Below are 16,545 nucleotides of genomic sequence, written 5' to 3' on the forward strand. Positions count from 1 at the left end.
CGGCTGGGCAACCACGCGGGCGGCAGCGGCGGCGCCAGGCCCCGCCCCCGGCCCCATTATCATTAGCAGATATAACCCTAAACACTTGCTCTTTACCTCCTTTCTCCCTCCAGGCATTGGTGAGGCAGCCTGTCAATCAGCGCTCGGGCGGCAGCCCCCCGCGCAGGGGCTCGGCGATGCCAGCCTTCGCGACAGGCGGCAGTGGCGGCGGCGACGGCGGCCACGGCACAGACAGCCACCCTCCCACACGCGCGCACTCGGGCAGAGCCGGCGGGCGGGCGGCAGAGGCACCCTCGGAGCCCGGCGCCGGGCGCGGAGGGGGCGTGCGACCCGGGACCTGCCCAGAGGCGCAGAATGGAGGAGGAGATGCAGCCGGCGGAAGAGGGGCCCAGCGTCCCCAAAATCTACAAGCAGCGCGGCCCCTACAGCGTCCTCAAGACATTCCCCAGCAAGAGACCGGCGCTGGCCAAGCGCTACGAGCGACCCACCCTGGTGGAGCTGCCGCACGTGCGGCCGCCCCCGCCGGCCTTCGCGCCGCAAGCCGCGGTCTCCATCAGCAGCAGCGAGCCGCCGCCACCACCGCAGCAGTTCCAGGCGCAGAGCTCTTACCCACCCGGGCCCGGCCGGGCCGCCGCCGCCGCCGCCTCGTCGTCATCTCCGTCCTGCACGCCCGCCGCGTCCCAGGGCCACCTGAGGATCCCAGCGCCGCCGCCCGCGGCCCCCGCCGCGTCGTCGTCCTCATCTTTCGCCGCCGTCGTCAGGTACGGCTCGGGCCCGGCGGCAGCCGCCGCGGGCAGCAGCAGCGCGGGCGGCAACGGCGCCAGCCTGGAGCTCAGCGCAGGTACCAACTCTCGGGAGCAACTTTCCGTCCCGCCACGGGCTGGGGGAGGGGTGGGACCCGGGAAGGAGGAACCGGGGACCGAGGACAGCCTCCCGCGCGCCGAGCCCGGCGTGGGGGGCGGGGGGCGGGGGGTGGGAGGGGAGAGCGGGAGGCGCGCAGAGCCGGCTGAGGGAGCATCGGGGCGTCCGAGCGCACCCCCGAGGCCTCTACGCGCCGGCAGCAACTTCTGGAGGTTCACCGCCGCCGCGTCCGGGGCTTCCGATGGCGCGCGCGCCTCTTAACAGGTGGCTCCGCCGCTCGCGTCCCGCTCGGCGCCCGGGGAGCGCGGCAGGGGCGATCTGCGGGGCGGGGGCGGCGCGCGGGCGGGGAGTGGGGGCGGGACACCGTGGGGTGACAGTGGCGGCGGCGCGGGGAGAAGCTGGCGCTACTCTGGCGGTTCTCGGGGACGCCCTCCTTTTCCCCTCCGCTGCTTCACTTTCTCCTTCTGCTTCTTCCCTTTATCTGCCTCTCTCCTCCATTTGTTCGTCCTTCTCTTTTTCCCTTCTCATTTTCCCTCTGGTCCTCTTCTTCTCGCGCACTCTGTCGCGGTCACGCGGCTGGCCCTAGGGCTGCTTTCCTGCTTTTTTCCGGGCGAGCGCGCGCTGTCTCTGCCTCTCCTTGCCCCCGTTTCCCCGGCCACGCCAGAGTCCCCGCCGGTGTATGTAGGACGCGGGGCTCCTCTGCAGCAGCCACGCGGGTGGAACTGGCGCTCGCCCCGGCGGCCGCGACTTCAGGGACGGAGACCTCCCGCCCCTCCCCCCAGCCCCGGGAACCCCGGGCGCTCTGGGCCCCGCCGGGTGGGCGCTGCTGCACCGCGGGGTCCCGGGCCCCGCAGAAATGACTGCCTTTCGGGGAGCACCCACCCCAGGGTACGCGACTCCTGAGAAAAGCCGGCTCTCTAGCCCGGCGGCGGGGAGGGAGACGGACTGGTGGAGAGGTCACAGCCTGGGGCCTGCGCCCGAATGTGCTCTCTGCTACCCGAGGACGCGCAGCCCCGTGTATCCCGCGGCTCAGAACGAAAAGTTCCTGCTCAGGCCTTTTACGGCACTTTGGAGCCCCCCAAATTCTGCATATCAGTGAATCCACGGCTTCCTTTTTTCCTAATGAAAACAGGAGCATTGTCTTGAAATGCGTTATAGATGCCTAAGCTCATGTTCTGTTGTTTGTCAATATTTTGACACAAGAAGGATTGGTTTTGAGAAAGAAAATCTAATTACAGGTTATAAGTGAAGGCTTGCTCTGTCACATCCCTCACTGGCTGGGAGATGTTGGCGAGGTTGTTATGTGGATGTCCTTATTGTTTGTGAGGTGTGGTTTTTTTCCTGTATTTTTATTCCGCTGTGCTTTTATGTTCATTGTGAGGCTAGCCTACTTTCACTTACCTCATTTTTTTTCTGTTTCCCCCCTTCTTAGTGAGGTTTGTGTGCTTTCTGGGCTTGGGGTCTGGTTTTCTTCTATACTACTTCTTGTTCACTCCTTTTTATTTCCCGGCTCTGCTTTATCTTCCTTTATCTTTACATTGTTCAGAAGTTTGGGTCCTTTTTCCGCATTCTATATTTTGCTCACTCCTTTGCACAGCCTCAGTGCCACCATGTTCATTGGCGTTTTCCCCTCTTTATCTGCCCAGTTCAGTCTTTAATCTCATCCTGCTTTCTCCTTTCAGTCTTTGCTGACTGTTGTTCTTTATGTCTTTTACTTTTTTTAATACAGTATAAATCTGCCCCCTCTCATTTCCATTTTCATCCATAGTTTTAACCTTGCTTTTCCCTGCTATTTTTCCTGTATTTCTTTTTTCTGCACCAGTCACTTGCTATCCTTTCCATGGTCCCTTCTACTCTGGCAGTTTCCCCACTCTTTTATCCATAAGGAGTTTTTGTTGTTGTTTCCTTCTTACCTTGTTCTGAATGTCCTCTTTCAGTGTTTCTTCTAATGTCCTGTTTAGTTTGTCTCTATCCCCAGGTGGAATCATATCACTGAATCTAAAGGAGTGGAAAGGGGCTTTTTGATGCCCCTCCAACTCCCTATATTTCTTATTTCCTTTTATTTTCAGTGCTGCTGCTGCTTTTTTTTTTTTTTTTAAGAGAGGTCATAGAGAGGTAGGCTTGATAGCCCCAAGAACAGGATGCCATATGCTTGTTGGAAAGATGGGAATTGAATGGTAGGTTTCTGCCATGCAGTGAGGAAAATGGTCAGGGGCAAAAAAAAAAAAAAAAAAAAAAAAGACCATAGTACTAGACATCATGAATTGTGGTCATACTATTAATCATTGGGGGACAAAGCCATCTCTTAACAGGCACAGTGATGTGAGTGGCCGTCAGAGGGACAGTCACCTGAAGAGCTGATTGGCTCTTTGAGGAACTAGTGGTTCCACTTTGAACCAATAAGCATGTGTGTACAGACAGCCATCCTAGCACACTGGGTGGGGTAGGGGTAGGGGTGGTGATTTGCTTGTTGCACCCTCACAACAGTGGTATTGCAGGGTCTCAGGCCACCTCGTAAACTGAAAATAGTCAAAATGTCGATGAGATGAAATGAGTCAAGGATGGGAGAGAGATAACTGAGTGTCCAGAGAAAATGCAGTGAAAAGATGAAAGGGTTGAAGTGAACCTTATTTGCCATTAAGGGCCATAAACCATCGAGAGGAGAAATACATGATTAAAATAGATTTTTCAACATTCTTATAAAATCTCCTGAAGAGTATAATTTTCCTTAAAAGCGGTAATATGCCATGGTTCTAAAAGCATATTTTTCCTCTGTGGGAGGCTTAGAGTTAAAACCCACGTAGATCTTGATATGCAGCCTAAATTTGGCATCAGGAAATGGGAAATTGCATCTTTAAGCAGAGTACAATCAAAAATGAATTACAATAAATCCTATATAATTGCATAGGTCATTCTCTTTAATGAGATTTTATTAACCTGACTGTCAAGCTTTTGAGTCAGGCAGATATTTTATCTTCTTCAACTGATAAAAGTGTCAGCTATAAACCACCATATAAATATTCATAAATCTACACATCTGTGGCAGCCTATCAGCATCATTCTTTTGGACATTAAAAGCATTCTAATTACTTTCTGTCTAGCAGAGCTGAAATGCTGCCTGTTATAGTATGTGCTTGGCAGGCATGATTGCTTTTGTTTGCCATCACAAATAGCAGCATCCTATTTTATATACCGATGGTCCAGAAAATATTCAGGGATTGACTGAGCAGGATGAATATTAGGAAGCACCATCTGGTTTTGATAGCACCGAGTATATTAACTCATCTGTTAATTTTTGACACATCATTGATTTATTTATTTAGAAAAATTGCATCCTGTTTTGCTGTGTTGATATTTGCCATTAGGAAAAAAAAAATTGGATGGCATTTTTTTCAAAGACATACAGTAGTTCATTGATTTAAGACAGGGGTGATGCTTCCAAAGATGCTTTCATTTTCTAACTTCTATTTTCTATGCCATGAAGTCCTGTCATAAAAAGAAGTTATATTAATGTTTTAAGGAAATTATCTATTTTGAACTAGTTGCAAATCCTTTGATAGATGTAATATATGGATACATGGTAGTATAGGTCACAAAATTTTTTTTTCTGCTTCTGCATTTTTAATATTAATGTATTTCACCCTTTGTGGGCTAAAATCAAAAGATTACCACTAATCTTGACTACTGTGATCTCCTTCATAGAAACAGAATACTCTTGGGGATCTGCTGTGATGGGCAAATTCCATTCAAGGCTTTACTTACAAAGAAGGATGTTAAAGTAGGGAGCCTGTGTTTCGTTGCTGAGTTCCCATCCCTCTTCTTCACTTATCAGATTTAGGATGGATTAAACCACTTAAATTCTGAAGAATTTCTAGAAATGAATTTTTTAATTACAAAAATAACATGGGTTCGGATTCTGGAATCAGGCTAGGCACAATTTGCAACATGATATTAGATCCTGACAGATTGCGCAATAAAGCAAAATAAATTAGAGAGATGTGGTCATTTTAGAGTGCTTTGTGATTGTGATTTATTAACATTTTACGGTGTTTAATTTTAAAGAAGTTAGGGATAAACTAGCTTGTTTTAAAGCCTCTCTATAAACTGTTGACTTTGTACTTCCTTGCCATCACTTGACTGGAACATTCTGTGCCTAGGGGGGGAAAAGAGTTTAAAAATTTCAAAATACATGTTCACACTTTGCTGAGTTAAGAATCGTGGATCAGTGGCCATTCAATCGTGTTCATATGAAAACAGAACTTTTCTCCATTTCTTAGCAATAATGGGCGTCGCACAGTACTTGTGTTCTAATTATATTCTGTATGGAAAGCTGAAGCATTGCTGGCTGCAATATGTGTTAAGCGTAAAGATTTGCCATTTTCCACCAAGTATAATAGTAATATTTTTCATCATACTCTTCAATGTATTGACATAAAATACTGTTCAAATATAAGGTAGTGAAAAGAAGAGAATTCAGCTTTAGGGCTACAGTTGGCATTTTTACATATATCAGTTCTGAGAACAAATTCAGAATGAAGCATTTGAAAAAACCGCAGGCAAGAACAGTTTTATGATTGTAACTATTCTCTGATATTCTGAGTGCACTTTAATACATTATCTTCATAATGTAGTATATTACATAATGATTTTTTTCTCAGCATATTACGAGTTTATCCTTCAGTTAAGAAAACAAATCATGCTTGTCTCTACATCAGATTTTTTTTCCCTTAAAATCTATACCCTAACGTGATTTATCAATATGATTAAAACAACTGAGCTCCTTAGGACATTGGAAAAATACATTCGAGCAGTTCTTTCTAGGCAATTCTGTTTTAGCCTTTCCTTTCATATTTTGTTCCTTTCATCAAGGTTATGTTATAGGTGTATAGGCTGTAAATCAATTGGGACTATTCTGATTAAAATGCAAACAGTAAATACAACTTGAGATCTAGAATGGGATTATAGGATTAAATGAATGAAAACTGCTAGTGTGCTAGAATTGAGAATCCCCAATCAATATCGTCCTTTGATTTTACTAATAAAAGAACAAAAAGCCAGGAGTAAAGAAATGAGAATGCAGCATCTTAAACCTCCCCACTTGTATGGTTCAACTGTTTACTTTCTTGTTTATTCGGTTTTGGTCATTGTAAGATATAATACCCAACTATTTGAAGTCTTTCTCCATTAAGTTTTGGTTCAAATCGTGGGCTCAGTTCTTCCTTTCCACCTGGCTGGGGGCGGAGTCATCATCACTTCCGGTGTTCGGTGTGCGAAATACCCTTCCCATATCCACATCCCTTTTTCTCCAAGGCAGCAAGCCGACTTTATCTTGGCTGCTCCTTCAGCCAAGTTCCCAGCCCATCAATCAGCTCTAGCCTAAAACTATACCTAGCATCTAGTTCTTTCTTTAGTACTCAAAATAATCGTGTAAAAAATAGGCCCGTGCTTAATATTTGTGGGATTCAGGGTAAGGGTACAAATGCTGTAAACTAAGATACTCTATTTATTTATAAGAGTCCCTACATGTATTCAGTAAATATTTCTTGAGATTCTGTGCTAGTCCTCAAACCCCAGTCCACTCATGGAATATACAGTCTATAAATCTCTCCTGAAGTGAAAAGAACTGGCCTCTGTGTTCTGACTTATCATTTTTCCTGAGAGATTTAGGAATGGGAGCATTTTATAGATTTGGGAGATATGAGAGGTGCTTCCTATATGCTCTGGGCTTTATGTACATTCTTATTAAATAAGTGAACTAGGAGACTTGTACCCCCTTCCCCTGATATCTTAGTTACTTCAGGAAGAACAGTAAGAAAAAACAAAGTAGAGGATGAAGTACCACCTGGAGGTTTCTGAAAGTTGGTTTCGTTGGTCATCATCCTGGGTTTTCTAGAGAAATCAGTTTCTTAATCACAACTATTCTAGTTTGTTGTCCCCATAGAAACCCTCCAGCATCTCACCACTTTTCACTTTTAAAGGTTTTTTTTTTTCCCCTCAGAAAAAAATACAGCTAGTCAACATTTCCAGAGACAGCAAGTGACTAGTTACATTTCTATCATAAACAACAGATATCGGCATCTAGAATCTACACTATTTTGTTTGTTGCCATTATTCCGCGTAGGGTGGGAGAGGAAATGAGAGGTACCCTGATAGCTCTATATAAGCCCTAAAAAAGTTCTCTCTCTCTCTCTGTGGGTATTTATTGATATAAATAGCACGTTCTGGGTGGGGGTCCAGAAAGAAGACAATGTTCTTGTGACGTTTACATTTAGGGTGAATTTTCAAGCCCCTTAGACTGACAACATTAAATCACATTTTCACGACATTGGGTTTTTTCTTTCTTTCTTTTTGAAGTGAACCGATTGTTTTCTGTTTGCTTTTTGCTTTCCACTGATTGACAGTTAATATGCTTTAGAATACATCTGTGGAAACTAACTGGCACTCTCGGCACATACCATGTAAGAGATTTGGTGGGAGAAGCCCTGAGAAGAGGCACTATTGCTTTTCAGATGGTGCTGCTATAGATCAAGCTAAACATTGGCCTTGACAAGAAATCTATGTTAGCAGATAAAGTAAAAGAACGGTGAACACAGATGTTGGATGACACAGTCTTGCCTCGGGGCTCCTCATCGTTTGCCTTGTAGGCCCACTCTTTGTTTTACCTTAGACGTTTAGTGAGCTCCTCAAAAAGACTTATCGTTCTTCTCCGTTTTGCATCTGGGAGCAACGTACTCTCAGCAGGGATTGTATCAGCTGATTAATAGCAAGGGCATGAGGGCACTCCAGAAATAGACGTAATGATTGCTGTAAGCCCTCCTGTCAATGAGGAGTTGAGTCTGCAGGGCTGGCTCGATTCATTAGAGCGAGGATATTAATGAAGCCAAAGGTGTTAGTTCAGACCTATGCAGGCCAGTTAATGCCATGGAGAGGGAGTCTCTATCCGGTGCCCCAGTCTCGCATTCCAGCCATTTCCCAGAGTCAAGTTAGGGGTATAGCTCATCAGGCACCCCACCAGCCACAGAGCAGCAGGAAGCTATGCGTCCTCTTAGAAGTGGATTCACCATGTCACCTGTGTGTGTAGCAGAGAGTAGAAGTCCATGTTTTTGACATTTTTTTAATGCTAAACTCTAGATCGAGGACCTTACTTGTCCCTTGTCTTGGCTGTCAGTCTCTGACGTGTCTTCTCTTGTATTTCAGAGAGTCGTATGATCTTGGACGCCTTTGCTCAACAATGCAGCCGAGTCCTTAGCCTCTTGAATTGTGGAGGAAAGCTTCTGGACTCCAGCCATTCTCAATCCATGATTTCTTGCGTAAAGCAGGAAGGCTCAAGTTACGCTGAAAGACAGGAGCAGTGCCCTGTTGGCAAAGGGGTCCACAGTCAGACCTCAGACAGTGTAGACATAGAGATGCAATATATGCAAAGGAAACAACAGACTTCTGCCTTCTTGAGGGTTTTCACTGACTCCCTGCAAAATTACCTGCTCTCCGGGAGCTTTCCGACTGCAAACCCCTCCTCGGTCAGTGAGTATGGCCACCTGGCGGATGTGGATCCTCTAGCAACGTCCCCCGTGCACACACTAGGTGGCTGGACCTCCCCAGCGACATCCGAATCCCACGGTCACCCATCCTCTTCTACGCTGCCTGAGGAAGAAGAGGAGGAGGAAGAGGAGGGCTACTGTCCTCGATGCCAAGAGCTGGAGCAGGAGGTGATTTCACTGCAACAAGACAACGAAGAGCTCAGAAGAAAGTTAGAGAGCATCCCAGGTACCCTGCCCTGTTACTTGCAAGCCACCTGCAGCTCATTCCTTTCCCGTGTCCGTCTGCATGTATGTATGCATGCGTGCGTGTACGTGTGGCTTTTTTGTTGTTGTTTGGGCCGGCAATGTAGAAAAGTTGGAAAAACAGGCATGCTCAGTTTTAGCCTACCAGTGCCAAACAGAAGTTTCAAGATGAGCCACTAGCCTTGTCCTATGTTTAAGCCACAGTCTTCTGGGGTGTAGGCCTGAAAACTCCGGTCCTATTAAAAGATGTCTCCCCTGATACAAAAGTGATTCCTAGATGTAGTGCAATGAGATTGAAATAGGCCAGGTGCCGTGAGCTTGAATTTTCTTCAAAAAGTGACCCTGTTCCTTTAAAATGGCTTTTGTATTTTTAAAGACTTTGATATATGTGTTTTATTAGTCCATGATAGAAATTAAAATGAAATGATATCTACAGAGGCAGGGCTCAGAGAACAAATGGTCTCTTCTCTTCCACTAATTTCTCCCCTTTCTTGTTAAGTTTCAACAGGCATGGTCTCTTTTTAGCATGCAAACTCCCCCTTAAAGTTCATATGCAACTGTAAACTGAAAGGAGTAGCTCAAAGACAGACCAGTTATTAGGCTGGTCACAAACTAGCTGTGCTCCTGGCTAAACATGAGGCGTTTTACCGCCTCGCAGAGACACTAGATCTACGGAGTAGTAAATTCATCTTTATGGCAAGATCTTCTCTGGGTTGCAAAGCCATTTTTTCTCCTATTTGGAATGCTTCTGATTTTGCCTATATCTTTGAGGTCATTCCTGCATGTCTGTGGCTTATAAAAGACATTAAGACCTTTTTAATCATGCAGCCCATTGATAAAAATTTTTGAGCTTGTATCTGCCAATGTACACATTCATTGGTTATTTACATACATATACTTGCATACTAATATGTTCAAAATAAAGCATACATAATATACTTAAAATTTTTAAGGCTGATCCATAAATAGAAATAGAAATTATGTTCTTTTCCTAACTCGATGTCTTTGCACCACCCAAGTTGGCAGCTGATGTAAAAAGAAGGAAGTGTTGAAGAGAGTTACCCATTTGCTTATTAGAATTGCCAAATCAGAAATTTATTTTCCTTCTGTCCTTTCATTTTAAGAGAATTGCCCAAATACAGCTGAGGTTTGGCTCAGAATGTTTTGGAATTAGATTGAGTGCAGTTGTGGGAGAGAAGCAAGAGGTGAAATAAATCCATTCTCTGTTGTTACATTTGAGCCCTGGGGTTAGATGCAGAGTCTTGGCGTTTTCCCTGCCAGGCAGGATCTGACTGCAGCAGAGAGACGGGGCAGGACCCAGAAGAATGCAGTGGAACCAGAGCGCTACTGGTTTCTCCAAGTCAAAGAGATACGGGTGCAGCTAACACACGGGGATTTTACAGCTTTCACAGTTTCATAAATTATGTTAACGATTGGTTTTACCCCCAAAAGGGTATGTTGCATCTTACTCCCCACTCGTCCTCTTTCATTAGGGGAGAACATAGTGTCCTGGAGATCAGCCAACTGCAGATCCTTACATCAGCCGTTCGGAACTGTGGGGAAGAGTTTCAGAGTGCAAGGACAGGTGATACAAATGTCCAGAGTATTATTGCCTCATTCCTAATCGTAAATATTTGGTGAGCCGTCTGTCCTTGGTAAACTTACCAAGCAAATTTGGGGTTCAGTCCACCTCTTGTTTCCTGAATCTCTACAGGTGAAACGTCTGTCAGGGATAACTCATTGCTGGCCTGCCCTAATCATTGTCCTTCTCTGCTTCCCAGAAAGACGAAAAATGCTGCAATTTCTTGAGTCCTCTTGATGGTCAGACATTGAATGACAGTTGTTGAAATTAGGCTAATGATCACCACTGTTACTGTAAACATTCCACCACTGTTACTGTAAAGAGTCCCCTCCATGAACTTGAACCAATTCTACGTGGAGAGCCATGATTGCTTTAAATAATCCATACTGAAATTCAACTCTATAGATGAAAATCAGTTTGTCAATTATGAATAGAAAAAAAAATAGTGTGAAATGCAGGAAAGATTAGCTATTTGTGATTACTTAACTCATGGATTCATTACCTAGGGATACCTTAGTATTGGGCGTCAGGTTGAAAGTGCCCCTCGAGATGAAAGACTTGAATCAAAGAGAGACATCACTGCCCTCTTGCCCTCCTCACCTCCCAACCTCCACCTTCGGCTACACAACAAACCAGACTGTGGGTGGTCACCCAAGAATCCACTTTGGCATTCTATAAGCTATGCCTTTGGTGTGGGCGGGGCCGGGGGGAATCTGTTACTTTTATCCATATGAAGAAAAGTACAGCAATAATACTCTGGTTTTGCACATAACAAGAATATTTTGCAAGCGGTAACATTCCTGTGAGATTTGGGATCGATTTTCCCTAAGCAGTATCCGTGCTTCCCAATGATCCCAGTAGGCCTCTGTTATCCTAGAGGCCGTACATTTCCATGGAAGGACCTGGGGCTTTCTTCCTGTAGAATCTGCCCGTATGTTGTAAGATCCCTCTTCTTACAGCCAAGCAGCATGGATGAGTACAAAGGTGAGAGGAGCGTGCAGCAGTTAGCAGAGGAAATAAGGTGAACAAGATGATGGGGGCGCCTGCAGTGGGTCAGTTCCGGGGCAGTGTTCCTCAGGCACTTCCCTCTCTCTCCAGAGTCAGGCTGTTGAGCAACTCTGAGATTCCAGTTTCTTTCTTTCTTTTTTTTTTTTTCCCCCTGAAATAAAGCGTTTATACCTGGGAGCAGTTCTTGAACTGAGAGTTCAAAAGAAATGAGCCTATTAGTCTACAGGAAAAAATGCTTTCACTTGGGCAGCTGTAAAAGGGGGAAAGGAAGGTGACAGCCCTCACCGAAAGAAAAGAGACTGGGGAGGTATTCTTTCTGGCACCACCCGAGAGGGCCTTTGTTTATTGTATTATTTGTGAAATATTCAACAAAGTCTTATTGATTATCAACTACATGCAAACAAGGGGCTTCTAGAAAGTGCTGTCTAACTTACTTTCCAGAGTTAGCTGCAGATATAGGCAATTAAATATTTTATCCCAGGAAATAGCATTAGCACATTTTCTTTTGCATTAGATTATCACACTAGAAAATAGTCTGTTTAAAAGTATAAATTTTTTAAAAGAAAGTGAAAATAGGTTAAAAGAAAAAGAAGTCACGAAAGGAAGACATTTGTATCAGGAATACAAAGAGCTGAGAGGTTATGAAAAGAAGAATGGTTATGGGCAAACTTCTCTATGGAGAAGACGTCAGGTTAGAGTAGTCACATTTATTTAGAAAGCTTGCAGTCAGCACTGGGTGAAGAGAACTCATAAGGGAGGGTGGTTATAAAATACCATATTTCATCTAATTTAAGCCCCCATTGAATGTAAGACACACCAACACTTTATGTTCCACTAAGAAAGAAGAAAAAACACTGCAGATCGTAATTGCACATTATAATTATCTTTGAACACCAAGTTCAGAGATTTAAAAATATGATAAAATGTGGGTGTTAGAAATATAAAATACTGTATGATAATTAAAAAATCACTTCCACACTACTATATATAAAATAGATAATCAGCGAGGACCTACTTTATAGCACAGGGAACTGTACTCAATATTTTGTAAAAAGCTATAAGGGAAAAGAACCTGAAAAAGAATATATTTTATATATATATATATATATATATATATATATATATGTATATAAACTGAATCACTGTGCTGTGCCCCTGAAACTAAGACAACATTGTAAATCAACTATACTTCAGTAAAATTTAAAAAATAATAACTTCCAAAGTAAAATAATTATGACACATTAAAAATACCTTGAAGTTTTCTAAGTGCCAAATATAGAGAAGATATACTTATTGTTGATATTATTAAAGAACTTTCTACTTTCTAAAAAGTACATTTATGATCATCTCAATTTATCTTCATAACTCCAAACAAAAATTAATATTCCCATTTTACAGACAAAGAGGTTGCAACCTTGGACAGGTAAAGTCTGTGGTAGACCTCAGATTAGAATCGAAGCCTCTTGACTCCAGAGCTAGTTTATTACCCTCTTCCACCCTCAAAATGTAGTCGATTCTCATTATTCGCAGTCGTTCTATTCTGTAAAGTCACCGTGAGCACTGAATCAGCAAGGCATTACTCTGAGGGGAAATACAGACCTCGGTTCCCGAGAGACTCTGGTCGCAACATTTTCGTCAGCCAATCACAAAACCTCGTTTTAAGTATGTTTTTGTTTAACGAGCCCTTATTTAATATATAGTATTAGTTGGTTAACGTTGAATTCACAGCCAGCAACGCTGTGACTCAAGCCTGAACAAAGCTTATCTAACACGCATTTTCCCCTTGAAGCACATCCCAGCCTTGCGCTCAGGAACACTAGACACCACTTCAACTCTACGTTTGGGGCTCCTTTTAATCAGCGTAATCACCAAGCAGAAAAAGCACAAAAATGCAAAAACCGTGGCACTAAGCAGAACATGAAAAGAACCCTTGTTATCGTATGAGGGCTGAAACGAGCAGGCCAAGTGTTACCTTGTTCAACCTCAGCCGGGAGTGTGTGATTCCGGAAATGCAGATTTCTCAGTGACCAGCCGAAGTCCGCAGTGACCGCAAGAGCAGCCCAAATACAGATTTGACCATCGCAAATACATTTTAGCGAGTAGGCAAGTTTGCAGATCCAGAACCTGCAAATAATGAGGATCAACTCAGGAGGCTACAAACTAGAGAATTCGCCTTGGATTACGTACGAAGTGCTGATCCTAAGTAAGGATAGTCTATGTACGAAGATCTTAAAGGGGTAAATCAGTGTCGGTTTTTGGATAAGTAGTTTCGTAAGAACAAAAAGCCCTTGGAGTAAGCGCAGTGTCGCAGTGCTAGTGCTGTCCCGTGCTCGTGCCACCCTCCAGCCCACATGCCCAGGAGTGCCCCTGGGAGAAGGCTCAGGTCGACTTCCGGTCCCCAGAAACATATCGATGATACTTAATGTGCGCGTTGTAAGGAGAATGCACGTTCTGAGTAAGAAACTAGAGCAAGTGATAGGAACAGAGAGCAATAAAGGACTGAGTTCTTTTACTCAGAATTTGGTAAAAGCCAGCACAACTGTTGGCGGTAGTTGTGAGACTGAGGGGCACAGAACAGCGTGGGCTGAAGAAAATGGCCCTGGAGTCAAACCTGGGTTTGGATCTCTGCTCCTGCCGCTTGCTATCGGTGGTTTTAGGCAACTTACTTAACCATTCTGAGCCTCGGTTTCCCCTTTCTGTAAGGTGAGGTTGATAATACCGGAAGGCTGGAAGTATTAAGTTCGCTACGTAGCAGCTGAGTGCCTGCCAGGTGTTCCAGGAAGCACTCAACAAAGAGCGCCCTTAAGAAACAGAGAGGGACAAGGTCCTGCGCTTGATCGTACAGAAATCTTAAGTGGTTTTCTCAGATTGTTGGCGGTGGTCTTACCTCGTAAAGAGGTCAGCATTCAGTTAGTCACCCAGGCGGGGAGCCTCAGTTCCATCCATAACCGTCTCTCTCCCTCCTTGAGGTCAGCCTCCTCTCCTCTGGACTCCAGCTCGTGCATACCCACCGGTGTGGGGTCCTCCTCCCTCTCCCCACTGCTTTCATCCAGGCCTGTCTCACCACACGGACTCTTGCGACAGCCACTCAACTCCCCCAGACGCCAGGCTCTGCCAACTGAAAAGGCCCACGTCACCCACTGCTGAAAAGCCTCTGTTGGCCCATGGAGTAAATTCCAGCCCCCTCAGTGTGGCATGTGACATCCTTCACTGCCTGAGTCTTCCTGTTCATTTTTGGAGACTCGCCCCTCAGTTCCCACCGTACACCGAGTGTTCCAACCCCTCTGGACAATTTTTGATTCCTGAGCCGCCGTGCACTTGCTTCTGGTCTGCCCTTAACTCCTGCCGTCCTTCCAACATACCCTCCTTTTCCCCACTCGAGAAACTCCTACTCATCCATCAGTACCCAGGTCAGGTGACACCCCTCCATAACAAATCCCTCCCCCAGTTCCCAGGCAGAATTAACCACTTGCCGTAGTACATCATGCTTGCTTCTGTTGAAGTCTGTACCAGGGCCAGTTTTTACTCCTTGTGTGTCTGTCTCTCCTGGGGTCTTCATACGAGGAGAGGCAGGCTGTGTAAGGTCCTTGAGGACAGAGACTAAGTCACAGTCATCCTCATAACCCCGATTCCCAGCCCAGTGTCGGGCACGTTCTGTTGTAGCAGCTACACACGTCAATTAAATTAAACAGAGACAGGACATTGTGGTAATCGAGAATTACCATGTGTCTGTAGGCTGAGTAACACTTAAAGCTCATTGTTTATTTCTAGACATTTACAATTGAGGAACTTATACTTTACGGAGACGATATGAATAGGACACTTGATGATGTAAGCACACAGATGGCATGGTCGTCAGAGGACAGTAAATAATTTCAATCTCCCTATAAAATTGTGTGTGGTATACTTTGAGGTAAATGTTTTGAGTCTTTAAAAAACAATTACAAAGTAGATTAAATAATGCTTGAGGAACAAGAAGAGAAACTGATCAAGATGTTAATGCAATGATCTGCCAGGAAAATTAGGTACCCGAGACCCAAGCACCCTTAATATGGGCAAAAAACAGAATCAGAGCAGTTCTCCTTGGAAGGCCCTTAAGAGTCTCTCAGACAATACAGCCGCCAACTGTGCAGAGTCAATTCAGTAGCTAAATGCGAGCCTTGTCTTCGGTCTTCCTGGCCTTCAGCCTTGTGTCCAGATACCACCCACAGGACCCACTTGCCTTCAGGAGAGCCTTACAGCCAGGAAAGGCACGTGAAATTCCACTTTCTTCCAGCGCGTGTGCATCAGCCGGCCTCGCTCAGGGCTTAGCACTGCCGCCTAAATACTGGGGGCGTAGAGATGGGAGAGTCGTCCTCCAAGCCCTTCCAGGGCTATACAGGCAACACTGAAGGTCCTATATAGCAAAGGAAGGGGAGAGAACAGTCATGGAGACATTCTTCAAGCAACTTTTAAGTAGTTGTAATCCATGCCCGCTGTGGACATTTTTTTAAACTGGTTTTTACAAGGATGATAAAGGATAAAGGTAATAATAACTGCCCTAATGCTGTTACCAAAATATAATCATTTTTAATTACTAACACTTTGGTTTATTTCTTTCCAATCTCTTCTCTGTGCACATAATTATTTTTAACATGGTTGAGGTCACACTGAATATTCAGTTTTGTAAGCGTTTTTGTGCTTCACTTAAACATTTTTTCCCTAAACATATGTAAAATATGGATAAAGTATCAGAAGGAGTTTCATTCAAATCTTAATCAGTCAGTGAGTATTTACAAATTTTACTAAAACTTCCAAACTAAATTCAGAGTAATACCTCTCACATGTCACTTGGAAAAGCAGTGACATATACACAGTTGCATTGCTGCTACCGAGATCCTTCTTTTCAGCAATGTGTAGAAGGGACTCACACACAGAAGTTAAATGGAGTCCCAAAGGCCACACAGGTAATGAAAAGCCAGAACTCAACAGCAAACTTGTTTCCTGTCTCCGTTAGCTTCTCAAGTCGTCTGCTTTTTTCCTGTAATCCGTGCCCATTGCCAGAAGATTCATTCTCACTCACTGTGGCATCAGTAAAGTGGGTTAGGCTGTTTGTTTGTGGAACTCTAGTAATGTGGGAAATTATTGTTTGCCATTCAGTTAACTTGCTCAAACTTTTTGGTGAACATTGCATACCCTAGCAGAAATGGTGTGGTTTAGAAAGTGGATTTTCTAGCTCTCAGTGACTCAAAGTCTCTACTCAGCCATACCCAGGGTGAAAGTGTCTGTCGGAACATAGAACTGTTGGCCAGTAAGTGCGCCCCTTAAAAGGAA

At 44.7% G+C, this 16,545-nt stretch overlaps 1 protein-coding gene across 5 annotated transcripts in view; it reads left to right on the top strand.

Annotated features, from left to right (window-relative positions):
• Positions 1 to 257: 257 nt before the first annotated feature.
• The window catches only part of BEND4 (BEN domain containing 4), a 64,053-nt gene continuing 47,765 nt past the window's right edge, over positions 258 to 16,545 (top strand). For all 5 annotated transcript variants that reach the window (XR_014264399.1, XM_082464256.1, XM_082464253.1 and 2 more), the window contains exons 1-2: positions 258 to 841; positions 8,059 to 8,625. Coding sequence is in view for 4 of the 5 variants with exons in the window: in XM_082464256.1 (XP_082320382.1) it covers positions 355 to 841; positions 8,059 to 8,625 (1,054 nt within the window). In the remaining variant the exon portion in view is untranslated. The remainder of the gene's footprint in view (positions 842 to 8,058; positions 8,626 to 16,545) is intronic.

Source organism: Balaenoptera physalus, assembly GCF_965194825.1.
Source record: "Balaenoptera physalus genome assembly, chromosome: 5".
In the NCBI taxonomy this organism is placed as follows: Eukaryota; Metazoa; Chordata; class Mammalia; order Artiodactyla; family Balaenopteridae; genus Balaenoptera; species Balaenoptera physalus.